The sequence below is a fragment of the Triticum aestivum genome, chromosome 2B (genome assembly GCF_018294505.1).
Source record: "Triticum aestivum cultivar Chinese Spring chromosome 2B, IWGSC CS RefSeq v2.1, whole genome shotgun sequence".
Taxonomy (NCBI): Eukaryota; Viridiplantae; Streptophyta; class Magnoliopsida; order Poales; family Poaceae; genus Triticum; species Triticum aestivum.
The window spans coordinates 771,352,622-771,372,994 of record NC_057798.1 but is presented as its reverse complement, the minus strand read 5'-3'; the positions used below and the strand labels follow the sequence as shown (position 1 = coordinate 771,372,994).

At 47.8% G+C, this 20,373-nt stretch overlaps 1 protein-coding gene across 1 annotated transcript; it reads left to right on the top strand.

The window, feature by feature from the left end:
• The first annotated feature begins 18,894 nt into the window (after positions 1 to 18,894).
• On the top strand, positions 18,895 to 19,925 carry LOC123042630 (ethylene-responsive transcription factor 3). Its single transcript, XM_044465051.1, has one exon. It carries the CDS (start codon positions 19,172 to 19,174, stop codon positions 19,745 to 19,747), a length of 576 nt encoding a protein of 191 aa, XP_044320986.1. The 5' UTR covers positions 18,895 to 19,171; the 3' UTR covers positions 19,748 to 19,925.
• The last annotated feature ends 448 nt before the right edge of the window (positions 19,926 to 20,373 follow it).

Genomic DNA, 20,373 nt, shown 5'->3' with positions numbered 1-20,373 from the left:
AATAGCAATTGGCATATCACGTTGTGGTTTTGCGTAGGTAAGAAACGTTCTTGCTAGAAACCCATAGCAGCCACATAAAACATGCAAACAACAATTAGAGGACGTCTAACTTGTTTTTGCAGGGTATGCTATGTGATGTGATATGGCCAAAAGGATGTGATGAATGATATATGTGATGTATGAGATTGATCATGTTCTTGTAATAGGATTCACGACTTGCATGTCGATGAGTATGACAACCGGCAGGAGCCATAGGAGTTGTCTTAATTTATTGTATGACCTGCGTGTCATTGAAGAACGCCATGTAACTTACTTTACTTTATTGCTAAACGCGTTAGCCATAGAAGTAGAAGTAGTCGTTGGCGTGACAACTTCATGAAGACACGATGATGGAGATCATGATGATGGAGATCATGGTGTCATGCCGGTGACGATGATGATCATGGAGCCCCGAAGATGAAGATCAAAAGGAGCAAAATGATATTGGCCATATCATGTCACTATTTGATTGCATGTGATGTTTATTATGATTATGCATCTTGTTTACTTAGGACGACGGTAGTAAATAAGATGATCCCTTACAAAATTTCAAGAAGTGTTTGTTGGAAATATGCCCTAGAGGCAATAATAAAAGTATTATTATTATATTTCCTTGTTCATGATAATTGTCTTTTATTCATGCTATAACTGTATTATCCGGAAATCGTAATACACGTGTGAATACATAGACCACAATATGTCCCTAGTGAGCCTCTAGTTGACTAGCTCATTGTGATCAACAGATAGTCATGGTTTCCTGGCTATGGACATTGGATGTCGTTGATAACGGGATCACATCATTAGGAGAATGATGTGATGGACAAGACCCAATCCTAAGACTAGCACAAAAGATCGTGTAGTTCATTTGCTAGAGCTTTGCCAATGTCAAGTATCTCTTCCTTCGACCATGAGAGCGTGTAACTCCTGGATACCGTAGGAGTGCTTTGGGTGTATCAAACGTCACAACGTAATTGGGTGACTATAAAGGTGCACTACAGGTATCTCCGAAAGTATCTATTGTTTTATGCGGATCGAGACTGGGATTTGTCACTCCGTGTAAACGGAGAGGTATCTCTGGGCCCACTCGGTAGGACATCATCATATGCGCAATATGACCAAGGAGTTGATCACGGGATGATGTGTTACGGAACGAGTAAAGTGACTTGCCGGTAACGAGATTGAACAAGGTATTGGATACCGACGATCGAATCTCGGGCAAGTAACATACCGATAGACAAAGGGAATTGAATACGGGATTGATTAAGTCCTTGACATCGTGGTTCATCCGATGAGATCATCGTGGAACATGTGGGAGCCATCATGGGTATCCAGATCCCGTTGTTGGTTATTGACCGGAGAACGTCTCGGTCATGTCTACATGTCTCCCGAACCCGTAGGGTCTACACACTTAAGGTTCGATGACGCTAGGGTTATAAAGGAAGTTTGTATGTGGTTACCGAATGTTGTTCGGAGTCCCGGATGAGATCCCGGACGTCACGAGGAGTTCCGGAATGGTCCGGAGGTAAAGATTTATATATGGGAAGTCCTATTTTGGCCATCGGAAAATGTTCGGGATTTTTTGGTATTGTACCGGGAAGGTTCTAGAAGGTTCCGGAGTGGGGCCCACCTGCATGGGGGGACCCACATGGACGTGGGTAGTGGGGGCAAGGCCCCACACCCCTGGTCAAGGCGCACCAAGATCCCCCCTTAGAAGGAATAAGATCATATCCCGAAGGGATAAGATCAAGATCCCTAAAAAGGGGGGATAACAATCGGTGGGGAAGGAAATAATGAGATTTCTTTCCTCCCACCTTGGCCAACGCCCCAATGGACTTGGAGGGCAAGAAACCAGCCCCTCCACCCCTATATATAGTGGGGAGGCGCATGGGAGCTATACACGAAGTTCTGGCACAGCCCTACCTCTCTCCCTACTCCTCCTCTCCCATGGTGCTTGGCGAAGCCCTGCTGGATTGCCACGCTCCTCCACCACCACCACGCCGTTGTGCTGCTCTTGGATGGAGTCTTCCTCAACCTCTCCCTCTCTCCTTGCTGGATCAAGGCGTGGGAGACATCACCGGGTTGTACGTGTGTTGAACGCGGAGGTGCCGTGCGTTCGGCACTTGATCATCGGTGATTTGAATCACGACGAGTACGACTCCATCAACCCCGTTCACTTGAACGCTTCCGCTTAGCGATCTACAAGGGTATGTAGATGCACTCTCTTTCTACTCGTTGCTGGTCTCTCCATAGATAGATCTTGGTGACACGTAGGAAAATTTTGAATTTCTGCTACGTTCCCCAACATTGGCATCATGAGCTAGGTCTATTGCGTAGATTCTTTGCACGAGTAGAACACAAAGTAGTTGTGGGCGTTGATGTTGTTCAATATGCTTACCGTTACTAGTCCAATCTTGTTTCGACGGTATTGCGGGATGAAGCGGCCCGGACCGACCTTACACGTACTCTTACGTGAGACAGGTTCCACCGATTGACATGCACTTGGTGCATAAGGTGGCTAGCGGGTGCCAGTCTCTCCCACTTTAGTCGGAACGGATTCGATGAAAAGGGTCCTTATGAAGGGTAAATAGCAATTGGCATATCACGTTGTGGTCTTGCGTAGGTAAGAAACGTTCTTGCTAGAAACCCATAGCAGCCACATAAAACATGCAACAACAATTAGAGGACGTCTAACTTGTTTTTGCAGGGTATGCTATGTGATGTGATATGGCCAAGAAGAATGTGATGAATGATATGTGATGTATGAGATTGATCATGTTCTTGTAATAGGATTCACGACTTGCATGTCGATGAGTATGACAACCGGCAGGAGCCATAGGAGTTGTCTTTATTTATTGTATGACCTGCCTGTCATTGAAGAACGCCATGTAAACTACTTTACTTTATTGCTAAACGTGTTAGTCATAGAAGTAGAAGTAGCCGTTGGCGTGACAACTTCATGAAGACACGATGATGGAGATCATGATGATGGAGATCATGGTGTCGTGCCGGTGACGATGATGATCATGGATCCCCGAAGATGAAGATCAAAAGGAGCAAAATGATATTGGCCATATCATGTCACTATTTGATTGCATGTGATGTTTATCATGTTTATGCATCTTGTTTGCTTAGGACGACGGTAGTAAATAAGATGATCCCTTACAAAATTTCAAGAAGTGTTCTCCCCTAACTGTGCACCGTTGCTACAGTTCGTCGCTTCTAAGCACCACGTGATGATCGGGTGTGATGGATTCTTACGTTCACATACAACGGGTGTAAGACAGTTTTACACAGCGAAAACACTTAGGGTTAACTTGACGAGCCTAGCATGTGCAGACATGGCCTCGGAACACGGAGACTGAAAGGTCGAGCATGAGTCGTATGGTAGATACGATCAACATGAAGATGTTCACCGATGATGACTAGTCCATCTCACGTGATGATCGGACACGGCCTAGTTGACTCGGATCATGTGATCACTTAGATGACCAGAGGGATGTCTATCTAAGTGGGAGTTCATAAGATGAACTTAATTATCCTGAACATAGTCAAAAGACCTTTTGCAAATTATGTCGTAAGCTCGCGCTTTAGTTCCACTGTTTAGATATGTTCCTAGAGAAAATATAGTTGAAAGTTGATAGTAGCGATTACGCGATTAGTAGAAAGCTTATGTCCTTAATGCACCGCTCAGTGTGCTGAACCCCAACGTCGTTTGTCGATGTTGCGAACATCGGACATACACGTTTTGATAACTACGTGATAGTTCAATTAAATGGTTTAAGTAGAGGCACCAAAGACGTTTTCGAAACGTCGCGGAACATATGAGATGTTTCGAGGGCTGAAATTGGGATTTCAGGCTCGTGCCCACGTCAAGAGGTATAAGACCTCCGACGATTTTCTTAGCCTGCAAACTAAGGGAGAAAAGCTCAATCATTGAGCTTGTACTCAGATTGTCTGGGCACAACAATCACTTGAATCGAGTGGGAGTTGATCCTCCAGATGAGATAGTGATGTTTCCCCAAAGTCATTGCCACCAAGCTGCTAGAGCTTCGTGATTAACTATAACATATCAGGGATAGATATGATGATCCTTGAAATATTCATGATGTTTGACACCGCGAAAGTAGAAATCAAGAAGGAGCATCAATTGTTGATGGTTGGTGAAACCACTAGTTTCAAGAAGGGCAAGGGAACAAAGGGATACTTCATGAAACGGCAATTCAGCTGCTGCTCTAGTGAAGAAACCCAAGGTTGAACCCAAACCCGAGACTAAGTGCTTCTGTAATAAGGGGAACAACCACTGGAGCAGCATTACCCTAGATACTTGGTAGATGAGAAGGCTGGCAAGGTCGATAGAAGTATATTGGATATACATTATGTTAATGTGTACTTTACTAGTACTCCTAGTAGCACCAGGGTATTAGATACCGGTTCGGTTGCTAAGTGTTAGTAACTCGAAATAAAAGGCTACGGAATAAACGGAGACTAGCTAAAGGAGAGCTGACGATATGTGTTGGAAGTGTTTCCAAGTTTGATATAATCAAACATCGCACGCTCCCTCTACCATCAAGATTAGTATTAAACCTGAATGGTTTATTGAATCTCGATCGTAGTGATACACATTTTCATGCCAAAAGATATAAGATAGTAATGATAGTACCACTTACTTGTGGCACTGCCATGTAAGTCATAATGGTATAAAACGCATGAAGAAGCTCCATGTTGATGGATCTTTGGACTCACTCGTTTTAAAAAGTTTGAGACATGCGAACCATGTCTATTGGTGTATATGCATGAAGAAACTCCATGCAAATGGATCGTTTGGACTCACTTGATTTTGAATCACTTGAGATATGCAAATCATACCACATGGGCAAGATGACTGAAAAGCCTCGTTTTCAGTAAGATGGAACAAGATAGCAACTTGTAGGAAGTAACACATTTTGATGTGTGCAGTCCAATGAGTGCTGAGGCATGCAGTGAATATCGTTATGTTCTTACTTCACAGATGATTCGAGTAGATGTTGAGAATATTTACTTGATGAAACACAAGTCTGAATTATTGAATGGTTCAAGTAATTTCAGAGTGAAGTAGAAGATCATTGTGACAAGAGGATAAAATGTCTATGATACGATCATAGAGATGAATATCTGAGTTACGAGTTTTGGCACACAATTAAGACATTGTGGAAATTGTTTCGCAATTAATACCGCCTGGAACACCATAATGTGATGGTGTGTCCGAACATCATAGTTGCACCCTATTGGATATGGTGCGTACCATGATGTCTCTTATCGAATTACCACTATCATTCATGGGTTAGGCATTAGAGACAACCACATTCACTTTAAATAGGGCACCACGTAATTCCGATGAGATGACACCGTATGAATTATGGTTTAGAGAAACCTAAGTTGTCGTTTCTTAAAAGTTTGGGGCTGCGACGCTTATATGAAAAAGTTTCAGGTTGATAAGCTCGAACCCAAAGCGGATAAAATGCATCTTCATAGGAAACCCAAAACAGTTGGGTATACCTCCTAATTCATATCCGAAAGCAATATGGATTGTTTCTAGAATCGGGTCCTTTCTCGAGGAAAAGTTTCTCTCGAAAGAATTGAGTGGGAGGATGGTGGAGACTTGATGAGGTTATTGAACCGTCTCTTCAACTAGTGTGTGACAGGGCACAGGGAGTTGTTCCTGTGGCACCTACACCAATTGAAGTGGAAGCTTATGATATTGATCATGAAACTTCGGATCAAGTCACTCCCAAACCTCGTAGGATGACAAGGATGCGTACTACTTCAGAGTGGTACGTAATCCTGTCTTGAAGGTCATGTTGCTAGACAATAATGAACCTACGAGCTATGGAGAAGCGATGGTGGGCCCGGATTCCGATAAATGGCTTGAGGCCATAAAATCCGAGAGAGGATCCATGTATGAAAACAAAGTGTAGACTTTGGCAGAACGGCTCGATGGTCGTAAGGCTAATGAGTACAGATGGATTTCAAAAGGAAGACGGACAATGATGGTAAATGTCACCATTAAGAAAGCTCGACTTGTCGTTAAGATGTTTTTCGACAAGTTCAAGGAGTTGACTACGATGAGATTTTCTCACTCGTAGCGATGCTAAGAGTCTGTTGGAATTATATTAGCGATTACTGCATTATTTATGAAATCTTGCAGATAGGATGTCAAAACATTGTTTCCTCGACGATTTTAATGAGGAAAGGTTGTATGTGATACAACCGGAAGGTTTTGTCAATCCCGAAAGATGCTAATAAGTATGCAAAGCTCCAGCAATCCTTCTAAGGACTGGAGTGAGCATCTCGGAGTTGGAATGTATGCTTTGATGATGATCAAAAAATTTGGGTTTGTACAAAGTTTATGAGAAACTTGTATTTCCAAAGAAGTGAGTGGGAGCACTATAGAATTTCTGATGAGTATATGTTGTTGACATATTGTTGATCAGAAATGACGTAGAATTTCTGGAAAGCATATAGGGTTATTTTGAAAGTGTTTTTCAATGGAAAGCCTGGATTAAGCTACTTGAACATTGAGCATTAAGATCTATAAGGATAGATCAAAATGCTTAATAATACTTTCAAATGAGCACATACCTTGACATGATCTTGAAGGTGTTCAAGATGGACCAGTCAAAGAAGGAGTTCTTGCCTGAGTTGTAAGGTACGAAGTTAAGACTTAAAGCTCGACCATGGAAGAATAGAGAGAAAGGACGAAGGTCGTCCCCTATGCTTAAGACGTAGGCTCTTCAGTATGCTATGCTGTGTACCGCACCTGAAGTGTGCCTTGCCATGAGTCAGTCAAGGGGTACAAGAGTGATCCAAGAATGGCTCACAGGACAACGGTCAAAGTTATCCTTAGTAACTAGTGGACTAAGGAATTTTCTCGATTATGGAGGTGGTAAAAGAGTTCGTCGTAAAGGTTACGACGATGCAAGCTTGACACCTATCCGGATAGCTCTGATAGAGAGACCGGATACATATAATGGAGCAATAATTTAGAATAGCTCCAAATAGAACAGTTGTTTGGAATAGCTCCAAATAGAGCGTGGTAGCTGCATCTAGGAGATGACATAGAGATTTGTAAAGCACACACGGATCTGAAAGGTTCAGACCCGTTGACTAAAACCTCTCTCACAAGCAACATGATCAAACATAAAACTCATTGAGTGTTAATCACATAGTGATGTGAACTAGACTACTGACTCTAGTAAACTCTTGGGTATTAGTCACATGGCGATGTGACCTGTGAGTGTTAATCACATGGCGATGTGAACTAGATTATTGACTCTAGTGCAAGTGGGAGACTGTTGGAAATATGCCCTAGAGGCAATAATAAAAGTATTATTATTATATTTCCTTGTTCATGATAATTGTCTTTTATTCATGCTATAACTGTATTATCCGGAAATCGTAATACACGTGTGAATACATAGACCACAATATGTCCCTAGTGAGCCTCTAGTTGACTAGCTCATTGTGATCAACAGATAGTCATGGTTTCCTAGCTATGGACATTGGATGTCGTTGATAACGGGATCACATCATTAGGAGAATGATGTGATGGACAAGACCCAATCCTAAGACTAGCACAAAAGATCGTGTAGTTCATTTGCTAGAGCTTTGCCAATGTCAAGTATCTCTTCCTTCGACCATGAGAGCGTGTAACTCCTGGATACCGTAGGAGTGCTTTGGGTGTATCAAACGTCACAACGTAACTGGGTGACTATAAAGGTGCACTACAGGTATCTCCGAAAGTATCTATTGTTTTATGCGGATCGAGACTGGGATTTTTCACTCCGTGTAAACGGAGAGGTATCTCTGGGCCCACTCGGTAGGACATCATCATATGCGCAATGTGACCAAGGAGTTGATCACGGGATGATGTGTTACGGAACGAGTAAAGTGACTTGCCGGTAACGAGATTGAACAAGGTATTGGATACCGACGATCGAATCTCGGGCAAGTAACATACCGATAGACAAAGGGAATTGAATACGGGATTGATTAAGTCCTTGACATCGTGGTTCATCCGATGAGATCATTGTGGAACATGTGGGAGCCATCATGGGTATCCAGATCCCGTTGTTGGTTATTGACCGGAGAACGTCTCGGTCATGTCTACATGTCTCCCGAACCCGTAGGGTCTACACACTTAAGGTTCGATGACGCTAGGGTTATAAAGGAAGTTTGTATGTGGTTACCGAATGTTGTTCGGAGTCCCGGATGAGATCCCGGACGTCATGAGGAGTTCCGGAATGGTCCGGAGGTAAAGATTTATATATGGGAAGTCCTATTTTGGCCACCGGAAAATGTTCGGGATTTTTTGGTATTGTACCGGGAAGGTTCTAGAAGGTTCCGGAGTGGGGCCCACCTGCATGGGGGGACCCACATGGACGTGGGTAGTGGGGGCAAGGCCCCACACCCCTGGTCAAGGCGCACCAAGATCCCCCCTTAGAAGGAATAAGATCATATCCCGAAGGGATAAGATCAAGATCCCTAAAAAGGGGGGATAACAATCGGTGGGGAAGGAAATAATGAGATTTCTTTCCTCCCACCTTGGCCAACGCCCCAATGGACTTGGAGGGCAAGAAACCAGCCCCTCCACCCCTATATATAGTGGGGAGGCGCATGGGAGCTATACACGAAGTTCTGGCACAGCCCTACCTCTCTCCCTACTCCTCCTCTCCCATGGTGCTTGGCGAAGCCCTGCTGGATTGCCACGCTCCTCCACCACCACCACGTCGTTGTGCTGCTGTTGGATGGAGTCTTCCTCAACCTCTCCCTCTCTCCTTGCTGGATCAAGGCGTGGGAGACGTCACCGGGCTGTACGTGTGTTGAACGCGGAGGTGTCGTGCGTTCGGCACTTGATCATCGGTGATTTGAATCACGACGAGTACGACTCCATCAACCCCGTTCACTTGAACGCTTCCGCTTAGCGATCTACAAGGGTATGTAGATGCACTCTCTTTCTACTCGTTGCTGGTCTCTCCATAGATAGATCTTGGTGACACGTAGGAAAATTTTGAATTTCTGCTACGTTCCCCAACAGAAGTGGGGGAGAGGAAAATGAGAGGCAAATGGCAAATAATATAATGCGAGGGAGATGAGTTTGTGATGGGTACTTGGTATGTCTTGACTTGACCGAAGACCTCCCCTACAACGGCGCCAGAAATACTTCTTGCTACCTCTTGAGCATGTGTTGGTTTTTCCCTTAAAGTGGAAAGGGTGATGCAGCAAAGTAGCGTAAGTATTTCCCTCAGTTTTGAGAACCAAGGTATCAATCCAATATGAGGCTCCTCCCAAGTCTCACGTGCCTACACAAACAAACAAGAACCTCGCAACCAACGCGATAAAGGGGTTGTCAATCCCTTCACGGCAACTTGCAAAAGTGAGATCTGATAGAGATAGTAAGATAAGATAAATATTTTTGGTATTTTTATGATATAGATTGGAAAATAAAAGATGCAAATAAAAGTAGATAGAAAACTTATATGATAAAAGATAGACCCGGGGGCCATAGGTTTCACTAGTGGCTTCTCTCAAGATAGCATAATTATTATGGTGGGTGAACAAATAAATGTCGAGCAATTGATAGAAAAGTGCATAGTTATGAAAATATCTAGGCATGATCATGCATAGGCATCACGTCCGCAACAAGTAGATCGAAACAATTCTGCATCTACTACTATTACTCCACACATCGACCGACTCCTGCCTGCATCTAGATTATTAAGTTCATAAGAACAGAATAACGCATTAAGCAAGATGACATGATGTAGAGGGATAAACTAATGCAATATGATATAAACCCCATCTTTTTATCCTCAATGGCAACAATACAATACGTGCCTTGCTGCCCCTGGTGTCACTGGGAAGGACACCGCAAGATTGAACCCAAAGCTAAGCACTTCTCCCATTGCAAGAAAGATCAATTTAGTAGGCCAAACCAAACTGATAATTCAAAGAGACTTGCAAAGATAACCAATCATACATAAAATAATTCAGGGGAGATTCAAATATTTCTCATAGATAAACTTGATCATAAACCCACAATTCATCGGATCTCGACAAACACACCGCAAAAAGAGTTACGTAGAATAGATCTCCAAGAAGAGGAAGGAGAACTTTGTATTGAGAAGCAAAGAGATAGAAGAAGCCATCTAGCTAATAATTATGGACCTGAAGGTCTGTGGTAAACTACTCACAACTCAACGGAGAGGCCTTGGAGATGATGTAGAGGCCCTCCGTGGTCGATTCCCCCTCCGGCGAAACTAGGCCACAATAACCATGGGCCTCCTATGGGTCGTAGAAACAATGGGCCTTCTACAGGCCATAGAAACAGTGGGCCCTGTATGGGCCATAGAAACAATGGGCCCTTTACAGGTCGTAGCATCAATGGGCCATCTACGGGGCGTATGATCGATTGGCCAAACATGGGCCAATAAGAGACCGCATTAGGGGCCGTAAACAGGCTAGAGTTGGAATCGTCTATTCATGGGCCGACCATAACGGACCATCATTAATTGACCGATATCGCTATGAAAACGACCCAAAGGATTAATGGGCCACAAACGGCCAACTGTAACCATGGGCTGAATTTGGCCCACAAGCAGAAAAGGCCAGTAACGGGCCGTAAGTAACTGATTGCTGGAAATGAGTCCAAGAATAAATGGGTCATGTGAAGGCCGAAAGATAACACGGGCTAGAAACGACCTAATGGAATAATGGGCCATTAATGGGTACAAAGCGGTACACTGTTCATTACGGGCCAGTTTCACCACGGGCCGTTAATGGGCCAAGAGTTACGAAGGGCTCATGTGGGCCGAAAGATGTCATGGGCCATACATGGGCCAGAAGTTACAACGGGCTGGAATCATATTGGATGGCCCAAATGACGCTACTGGGCCTAATTCGGATAGGGCTTAACGGCCTGTGACTTCGCGGGTTGTAAATGGGCTATATGCGAACATGTCGTTAACAGGCTTTCCGTGGGCCAGCCCGCTACCTTTTGACCAAGTCAAACGGGCCGGCCTTTTCACCGGAATGGGCCTTTGTTAGGTCGTGCCACATGTTGACGTATCATAGGCGCCTTCGGTCCAATGAGTGGATGCCATGTCCCAACGGTGAGCCGACACGTGGTTCGTCCGGCCAATGAGAAAATTGCACGTGGAAAATCCCCATTGGTCGTGGCTGTTAGCGGGTTATCGGATCCAAAACCGGACCCGATAGCTTAACAACGACCCGTTATGGTGGATGCGACGTGTCGGTCACCCTTGACAAAAGCACTTCCATGACGCGCGATTTATCGTCATGGAAGTGGACACTTCCGTGATGATAATTTTGGTAATGTCAAGGAACACTTCTCCGATAGCACATGTATGACTATCTTGATTCTGTCATAAAGTCGTCATGGATGTACATGCATGACAGAAAATGTGACCTACTGTGACAAACACATATCATCACGGAAGTGTATTTTTTTGTAGTACTACTTATCGGGTCACCGGAAGGGGTTCCGGGCATCCCCGGCAAAAGATATGGGCCTTATGGCCACGAGGGGAAACGCACCAGCCACAAGGGGCTGGCGCGCCCCCCATATGGGCCGGTCTAGGAGGAGAAGGAAAGAGGGGGAAGGGAAAGGAAAGAGTGAAATAGGATTCCCCCTTCCTTCCCTCTCCCCTCTCTTTCCTTCCTCCTCCGACTAATATGGTAGGGGGGGGGGGGCACGACGAAGGGCAGGAGCCCAAGTAGTACCCAGACCTACTTGGGGCGCCCCTTGGCCTGTCCTTACCCCCTCCCACCTATATATATGAGGAGGTAGGGTGCCTAGCACACCACAGACAATTGCCTAGCCATGTGCGGCGCCCCCTCCACCGTTTACATTCCCGGTCATATTTTGGTAGTGCTTAGCCGAAGCCCTGCGGAGATCACTTCACCATCACTGTCACCACGACGTCGTGCTGACGAAACTCATCTACTACCTCCACGTCTTGTTAGATCAAGAAGGCGAGGGGCCTCACCGAGCTGAACGTGTGCAGAACGCGGAGGTGTCGTGTGTTTGGTATTTGATCGGTTGAAGCGCGAAGAAGTTCGACTACATCAACCGCGATGTCAAATGCTTCCGCTTACAGTCTACAAGGGTATGTAGACATACTCTCCACCTCGTTGCTATGCATCTCCATGGATAGATCATTGCGTGTGCGTAGAATTTTTTTTGTTTTCCATGCAACAATTCCCAACAATAGCCCGGTCACTGACCGGTCACAAAAAACGAGCTAGATGGGCTCCTCAAACGCCTGAGCTAACCGGCATCCCTCACATCCAGCCCAAATATAGGGCGGACATGGGGCGCCCGGGCGCGTCCGTCACGTCAGACTAACAATGGGTCCCACACAAATTTGCCTGAAAATTCGGCAGTCCGCCGGACGTCTCCTCCGGTGGGAGGGAGGTGAACGACGTGTGGCGCCACTTCGGCTCGCCGCCTGAGGCCAAATCTAGTTATTTATGCCAGCTGGCGTCCCCCAACCCTAGCCACACCCACCTTCACTCTCTGCGACGCCATCCCTAGACCATCCACCGCCGCTCTCCTGCTCCACCGCTCTTCCCATGCCCTCCGGCTTCGCCATGGTTTGGCAAAAGAAGACCACCTATGCTACGCTCACGCCGGAGCGCCGGTTTCGGATTGAGCAAGAGATCCGGGCGAGGCGCGCCGCCCACATCGCTGTCGGCTTGCCTTTGGACTCGCCGGAGTGGGAGGAGGAGCAACCGGAGGAGGAGGAAATGGAGCAGCAGCCGGCTCCGATGAAGGTGGCAGATGTGGAGGAGGTGGAGTAGTCGGAGGAGGAGCTGGCGCCGGCTCCGGGCTTAAATATGGAGGACGCGGAGTCGGAGTTCACAGTCGCCCAAGCACCCAAGATGGCGGAGCAGTGGGCCATCCTGAGCCTATCCAGGATGAGACCGATGTGGAGGCCAACCAGCAGTTCATCCGGCAAGAATGGGCGGCGACCGACGAGGTCGAAGCAGAGATGGAGGCGGAATCTGGCCCGGAGGAGCCGGAGTTGCACCTGGAGCCGGACACGGAGATAGTGGACATCTCTGACGAGGATTGGGTAGTATCAGAGGCGGTTTAGGCCCCAGGCAGCCATGGCCTTGGCCTGGGGCGTGGTGGATTTGTTCTTTGTTAACTGTAGCATATTGTAGCAAAAATGACAATGTAGCTTACTGTAGTTGCACTGCTTGCCTGGGACGTTGACTGAACCTAGCTCCGCTACTGGTTAGTATAGCTTACTTGATCTACATAGTACATGGATTTTCTTGTTTGTATGTTTTTATATAGATCTAAGGTTTCTAGTATGAGATATCCGGTAAATTTGAGGCAAGACCGATCACTGTTTCGAGTAGGCGTCTGAATGTGTCCGTGAGCGTTTGAGGGATTGAATTTGCTTTCTGCGGCTGTAGATGCTAGTATTAGGAAAAGAGGTGCAACGCATGGTTGATTCCCATTGACAGGAAAAGACAAAAAAAATATCGTGAAAGGGGCTGAATCTAACTGACAAGATTGGGTTAAAATGAACCGTTTCCAAAATTCGACCAAATTATACACGTACCCAACGAACGAAATGACCGATACGTGTGCACCAATGGTTTCGATCGCCCGATACCTGGTGAAAGCTAGAATACGCCACGCGACGAGCACTCCACGGAAGCGAGGAAAGAGACGGCGGCGCGCGGGGCCCGAGGCCGAGGCGACCTGGTCGATGCGGCCGCGCGGTCAAAGGCTCCGGGGGACCCGCCGGGCTCACTCCGATGCCGTGCTGCAGCCTGCAGGTCGGCGTCGCGTGAAAAGCCGTGTCGTGGTGAGCTGAGCTCTCTCGGACGGTGCGACCGCGTGCCTGCCGCCGCCTACGTCTCCTCTGGGTGCGCGCTCGCTGCACTGCGGCTGGGACGCTGACGCGTGGGCTCGGCGCGGCGTCTGCGGATCGGAGTGGTGGCTGGTGGCCTCCACTGCACGCAGGCGGCAGCGGCCGCTGAACCGATGGAATTTATGGCGTGGCACTGGCGCAGGTGGCAGGCGGGCAGCGGCTGATTCCTGTGGGATGTGACCGCCCACCGGTTCGCCGCCGTCTTTCTGTCCAGGCGTTACACCAGGTGACGATCCCTTTTTCTGTTTTCTATTTCTTTTCTTTTAAAGTTTGAGCCCGTGTGGTCGTGTCCAAACGCGTTGGCGGAGAGTGATCGGCAGGTCTCAAAATTTATCATTTATAGCCACAAATCTTATTTTCAAAACCGCTAATACATGTAAACAAATGCATGTCGATCATCACATCCGTGTTGGGTCGGCGGGGCTGCCTGAAAACACCGAAAATGCTCATACTGAAGATTTTCACATTTGTATTGGGTCGGGGAGTTTCAAATATTTAGTCCCACCTCGCCGCGTGAGGAGCTAGTCGACCGGCTTAAATAGTCGTGTCGTCTAGAAGCAATAAGCTTCAGACATCACTACATCCTTTGTTAAGAAGATAGTTGTCACTATGAATCTTCTCTACTTATCACTATGAATCTCCTTTGTCATGCTCTATTTCCTTCACAAACTGAACATTGATATTTTGCACAACTCTTTTTAAATCACAATGTGTCAATGAAATTTCATGAACAAAATAAAAATCTCTTTCATTGTAGTAGGGCTATCAACGCATATGGACGAAACGAACTTGACACTCGATGAACGATCATCGATTGATGAAATGCAATTTAGTATCAAGCTATCTCGTTCACACAGCGAGAATTGATCGACCTCTGCAATAATAGAGAAACTTGCCGCCATCCGCCGGCGAGGCTATTTAAGCTGATCGGCGTCTGCCTCACGCGCTGAGGTGGAACTAAAATTTTGGCTGCAAATATTAAGGAGGAAGGAGTTTCGGGTGGCTGGAGCTGGGACCGCTACGACCTGGAGCGGGCTGCTCGGTCGCGCCCGGTCGTGTCTGGTCTCCCTCATATCGTTCCTACATTTGGTATCGATTTGTGGGGTGCCGGTCAGTCCGGGCATATAGGGACTATGCGAAGGGTCCGGGTGGGTCAATTATTTTTGACCAGACGAGCACTGCGGGAGTTCAGGGAGGAAATAAAGGGTCCGGCTATAGATGCTCTTAGGGATCCAGCGTGCAAGGCCGGTATCATTTTAAGATTGAAAATATGTCTTTCAAAATATTTAAAAAAAAATGTTGGGATCATTTTGTAAGAGCATGGTTAATAATACAGTCAAGAGCCGGTTATATGAAGTTGTCATGTCAATTATAGCCAATCAAATAGATCACTCATACAATAGTTAGTCATTCTATTTGTGCACCGCGACCGTGCATAAGTCATTTTAGGTTGTGCACCACGACCAAGGCAGAGGGAAAACGAGGGAACTTCATGTTTATTTGCTAATTAATAGCATTAGATGTAATGAACTGATCACTATATGTCATGTTTGATAGTCTCGGGTCACTGAAAGCATACACACCTCGCATCTCTTATTGGTTGATTCATTTATTTATGTCAAAAATAAGAAACGAGATGAAAGTTAATTCATCGCGCCTAAGTGTTTTGAGATTATTTGGTTTTTGTAAGGTGGCTTAAACACCTAGAGCGTAGGGAGTACAATTAATATATGACCAATCTCTTCCTCTCACAAAGACTATTGGCGTCCGTGCTACACCCGAATGTAAAAGCATCTACAAGACTGCAATCGGACCCCATACACAGCTCTAACGCCTCGGCGGGCTACCCGGTCAGTGTCCGAAAGGAAAAACTCCACCAACCCAACTTGATGCCCCATAGTTGGCCCAAACACCCGGACTGACCGACGCTCCCCATAACCAGTTCATATCTGGGGCGGATATGTGGGCGCCCGGACGCGGTGGTCTGAGCTAGGCGGTTGGAAGGTTGAGTGTGGTCTGAGCTAGGTGGGCAGTCACTCATCACTCCGGGTGTTGTCAAGCACACTGGTGACCACTGGCGTGCTCTGCAAGCCATGCCACCCCTCTACAGGGCGCTCTCCAAGGTGGCCATGGGGGACGGGCACCGAACATCCTTCTGGCTTGACAATTGACTCTCTTGTAGTATCGTTTTGGCTGCCTCCCCTGCCTTGTCCTCCCAGGTCACAGACCGCGACGTGTTGGTTTGGCAGGCAAGAAACCAACCACTGGTTGGTTCCACGTCTCACCTAGGGAGGCAGCAGTCACGCGGCACCCTTTGGGACACGCTGGCCATTGTTCTTGTAGCGCGGCGTGGTCGACTAGAGTTATGCTCTATGCGCAGCCTGGCGGCGATCTCTCGTTCGCCCGTCTATACAAGATTTCCCTCTCCGGTGGGGTGGGCGTTCCTCATACTGCCTTTATCTAGGGAGTGTGTGCACCATCGAGGGTCAAGTTCTTTTCTTGGTTGCTTCTCCAACGACGCATCCACACGCGCTACCTCCTGCTATGGATGATCATCACTGAACTCAGGGAAGCAGGGTGCCCTCTCTGCTCTGCCGACATGGAAACTGCGGACCACTTGCTCTTCCAATTCCCTTTCGTGTCTGCCTTCCCGCGTAGGGTGAGGGTGGACACCGCCGGTGTGTTGGTTTGCGCCCTTCACCTCCTCGACACCCATGCGGCGGTTGGCACCGCCTCCTTGGGGTCTTTCATGCTCCTCTGTTGTTGCCATCTTTCGAAACATCGCAACACGTCATCTTCTAAGCCCCCCCCCCCCTCCTCGCGCATGTCCTCCATTGCTATAGGGATGCACAATGTTGTGGTGGGAACAAATATGCATGAACGACCATAAAACCATGGCATGCCTGGCTTGGAGCGCTTGCTATGCGGCGCCTTGTGATGTTGGCTAATACCCTGTTGTGTGTTCTGTCTCCTCTACCTCCCCTGGGTGTCTTCTTTGGTTCCGTTGGCTAATACCCTGTTGTGTGTTGTGTCTCCTCTACCTCCCTTGGCTGTCTTCTTTGGTTCCGTTGGTAATACCCTGTTGTGTGTTCTGTCTCCTCTACCTCCCCTGGGCTGTCTTCTTTGGTTCCGTTGGCACGTCTTACCATTGTAGGCTGTAAAATTATCTAGGGCTACCACTTTATATGGAAAAAATCAAGTGGGGGAAGAACGTTGCGAAAGATAAGTCCGAGAACTTGTAAGCGTGGAAACCACAACTACAACACAGAACATGTCTACAACATTATGTATTGTAGTCACATTTTGTTCCTATATAGTATAAGCCATTTAGCAGGAGTTTTCGGTTCAATACATTTAAACTTAGTTCTTCTGTTGAGAAATATTTAAACTTAGTTATGACGATTTCAACCTTCGTCTGAGTTTATTAGGCCTCATTGAATTTTGGGTCCAACTTCAACCATATATTTGACTAAAAATATAAAGTACATGCTACAAAAAGTATATTATTGGATTTATATTTAAAAGAGTTTTCTATGACATACTCCCTCCGTTCGGAATTACTCGTCCAAGAAATGAACGTATCTAGATGTATTTTAATTGTAGATACATCCATTTTTATTCATTTTTGTGACAAGTAATTCCGAACGGAGGGAGTACTTTTTTAGACACATAGTCTACTACCTCCGTCCTGGTATTGGTCCCTTTGTAATTTGTGCCAAATGTTGATCAAAGAATTAACTGACAAAAGTTAATGCATGTTAACAAAAATTATATCGTTGGATTCGTATTTGAACATATTTTTTAATGATATAATTTTTGATGACATACGTGAATTTTGTGAGTTAAATTTATGATCAAAATTTAGCACAGTATTCATGAGGACCATCAAATCAGGACGGAGGCAGTATATTTTATTAGTTAAATTCATGATTAAATTTTAGATAAAAAAATAGGCCTAATAAACCTGGACGGAGGGACCACAAACCAAACATGACCCAAGGCCTTCTCAAGTTTGATCAACAAAGCCCAAATTATTTACTCTGGCTGAACAGTACACATCGTGGGTCTTGGAATTCGAAATATGTACGTACCCTGACGGCTGCTTCATCATGTAAAAGCGACGCCCTCTCTTTGCCCGGGAATCATGCAAAGCCGTACGTGCATATCCTAGCGGGAGCACCGTTTGATTTGAATATCTTCCGTGCCCGCCACAGTAGAACAGGCTCTAGCCCACAAGTAAATGATGAACCGACGCAGTAGAGTACTGACCGCCCCCAACAAAACGCAGACGGCCGGCTGAAATTCGTAATTTACTACTGCCGCAATAATGAATTCCGCCAGACGCCCGTAATTTCCACCGCTGAATACACTTGAATTTCGTCAGGCGTCGCCCGTGACAGTGAGGCTGCGTCTGCGTGGCCGCCGCAGCACGGCGCACGGAGGATACGATCCAACCCGATCCAATCCAACCCTACCCCCGCCTACCCAGCGTCACGTACTCCCCACGCTGCACCGCGGGGCGGTTGGATTTGAACGCCACCGCATCTCGGCGCGCAGTCTGCCGCCCTGTGGAGTCGATCCGATCCGATCTAGAGTAGTCTAGTGCGGGCGGAGCGCGCTCCACGTCGCGGACAGCGCACCCACAGCGGGCGAGCGAGCTACGCGTAGTCGTCCGTCACACTGGAGCGGCGGCACAAGCGAAACGTGTTATCCCTGCTGCCGACGCGGGAGAACAAAGTAAACTCGGCGAAGACCGGTCTCGTCTGGGAGGAGAGTGAGGCCGAAGGGTGCGGAAGGTGGGAAGAAGCGGCCGCCCACCAACGCTGAGCTATCCCTCCCGCCCCGCGCGTCGCCTCCCACCCCACCACGCACCCGCACGCGCCTCCTCCCCCTTCTTCTACCCCCCCTCCCCCGCCCCTTCACACCATCACAGCCCACCCCACCGCGCCGCCTTCTCCCAGCTCCACCACAGCGGCGGCTCCCTCTGCGCGGAGTCAACAAGTCAAGCCTTTCTCAAGCTCAGAACAGGCAGGACGCCCGGCGCCGGCGGCCAGATCACACGCGTCCCAGCTCGGACAAGCCTCGCCTTCTGGTGATAGCCAATAGCCAGGCCAGGCGCGTCTCGGTGCGGAAGCAGACGAGGAGCTAGCTCAAGGAGTGAAGCCACAGCCGGTCGGCGTCCTACTATGAGGAACGGCAGCACCGTGTGCGACGCGGCGGCGGCGCTGGGCGTGGCCCCGCGGTACAGGGGGGTGAGGAAGCGGCCGTGGGGCCGGTTCGCGGCGGAGATCCGGGACCCAGCCAAGCGGGCGCGGGTCTGGCTCGGCACCTACGACTCCGCCGAGGCCGCCGCCCGCGCCTACGACGTCGCCGCGCGCACCCTCCGCGGCCCGCTCGCCACCACCAACTTCCCCCAGGACCTCGTCTCCTTCCCCACCCTCCCCGCGCTCCCGCGTCCGTCTCGACCGGCTTCCCCCGGCCCCGCCTGCAGCGCCAGCTCCACCGTCGAGTCCTACAGCGGGCCCAGGGCGACGAACGGGCCCCGGGCCGTGCCACGCGCGCCGGCGCCGGCGCCTGTGCTGGCGAAGCGACCAGACGGCGACGCTGGCTGCCAGAGCGACTGCGCCTCCTCGGCCTCCGTCGTGGACGACGGCGGCGACGAGGCCGCCTCGGCCGCCGTCCGGCCTCGCGCGCCCTTCGTGTTCGACCTCAACCTCCCTCCGCCGTCGGACGAGCTGTGCACCGAGCTGCGGCTCTTCTAGGAGGGATCCACCGGACCCGGATCGCCGGACGAGCTGTGCACCAAAGCTAGCGACTTTTTTTATTTTTCTTCCATTCTTTTTCCTCCTGATTAGATTAGACAGATGATGTGTGCAAGAGTTGATTGTACCACCACCACTACTATTCTTTACGCGATAAGAATTGCGGTTGATTGATCGATGGAGATTTGGGGCCAATTTTTTGCGGTCTCAAGAGTTGATTTTTCCTCGCCCACTTGGATGCAACTTTATGGATGTCTTGCGTGCAAGTGTGACCGGAGAGCATTTGCAGCAACTTTGCGAATTGCGGGCAAGAAATGCTTCGAATACGACCGCTAAATTGTTTAGTGGTGGGGTTTGAGATGTTCTATTTGGGCCTAGTGGTTTATTCATTGTTTTCTTTGCCCACTTTCCTCCCTGGTTTTTTTTTTTGAGGGGTTTCTTCTGAATTCGAACTGGACTGAAGATTCATCTTTGCCAACATTAGACTGCTACGGTCAGTAACGAGATTAATACCTACGGGTCCACCAATTTGAATACCGGTTTGGAAGAAATATTACCAAAATAACTGGATTGCATACGCAAGCTTTCGAAGCATATGCGAGTTCTCTATATTCAAACCAATAAAT

Excerpts from the sequence above, each read along its gene's own strand:
- LOC123042630 (XM_044465051.1), top strand. The coding sequence starts at position 19,172 with ATGAGGAACGGCAGCACCGTGTGCGACGCGGCGGCGGCGCTGGGCGTG.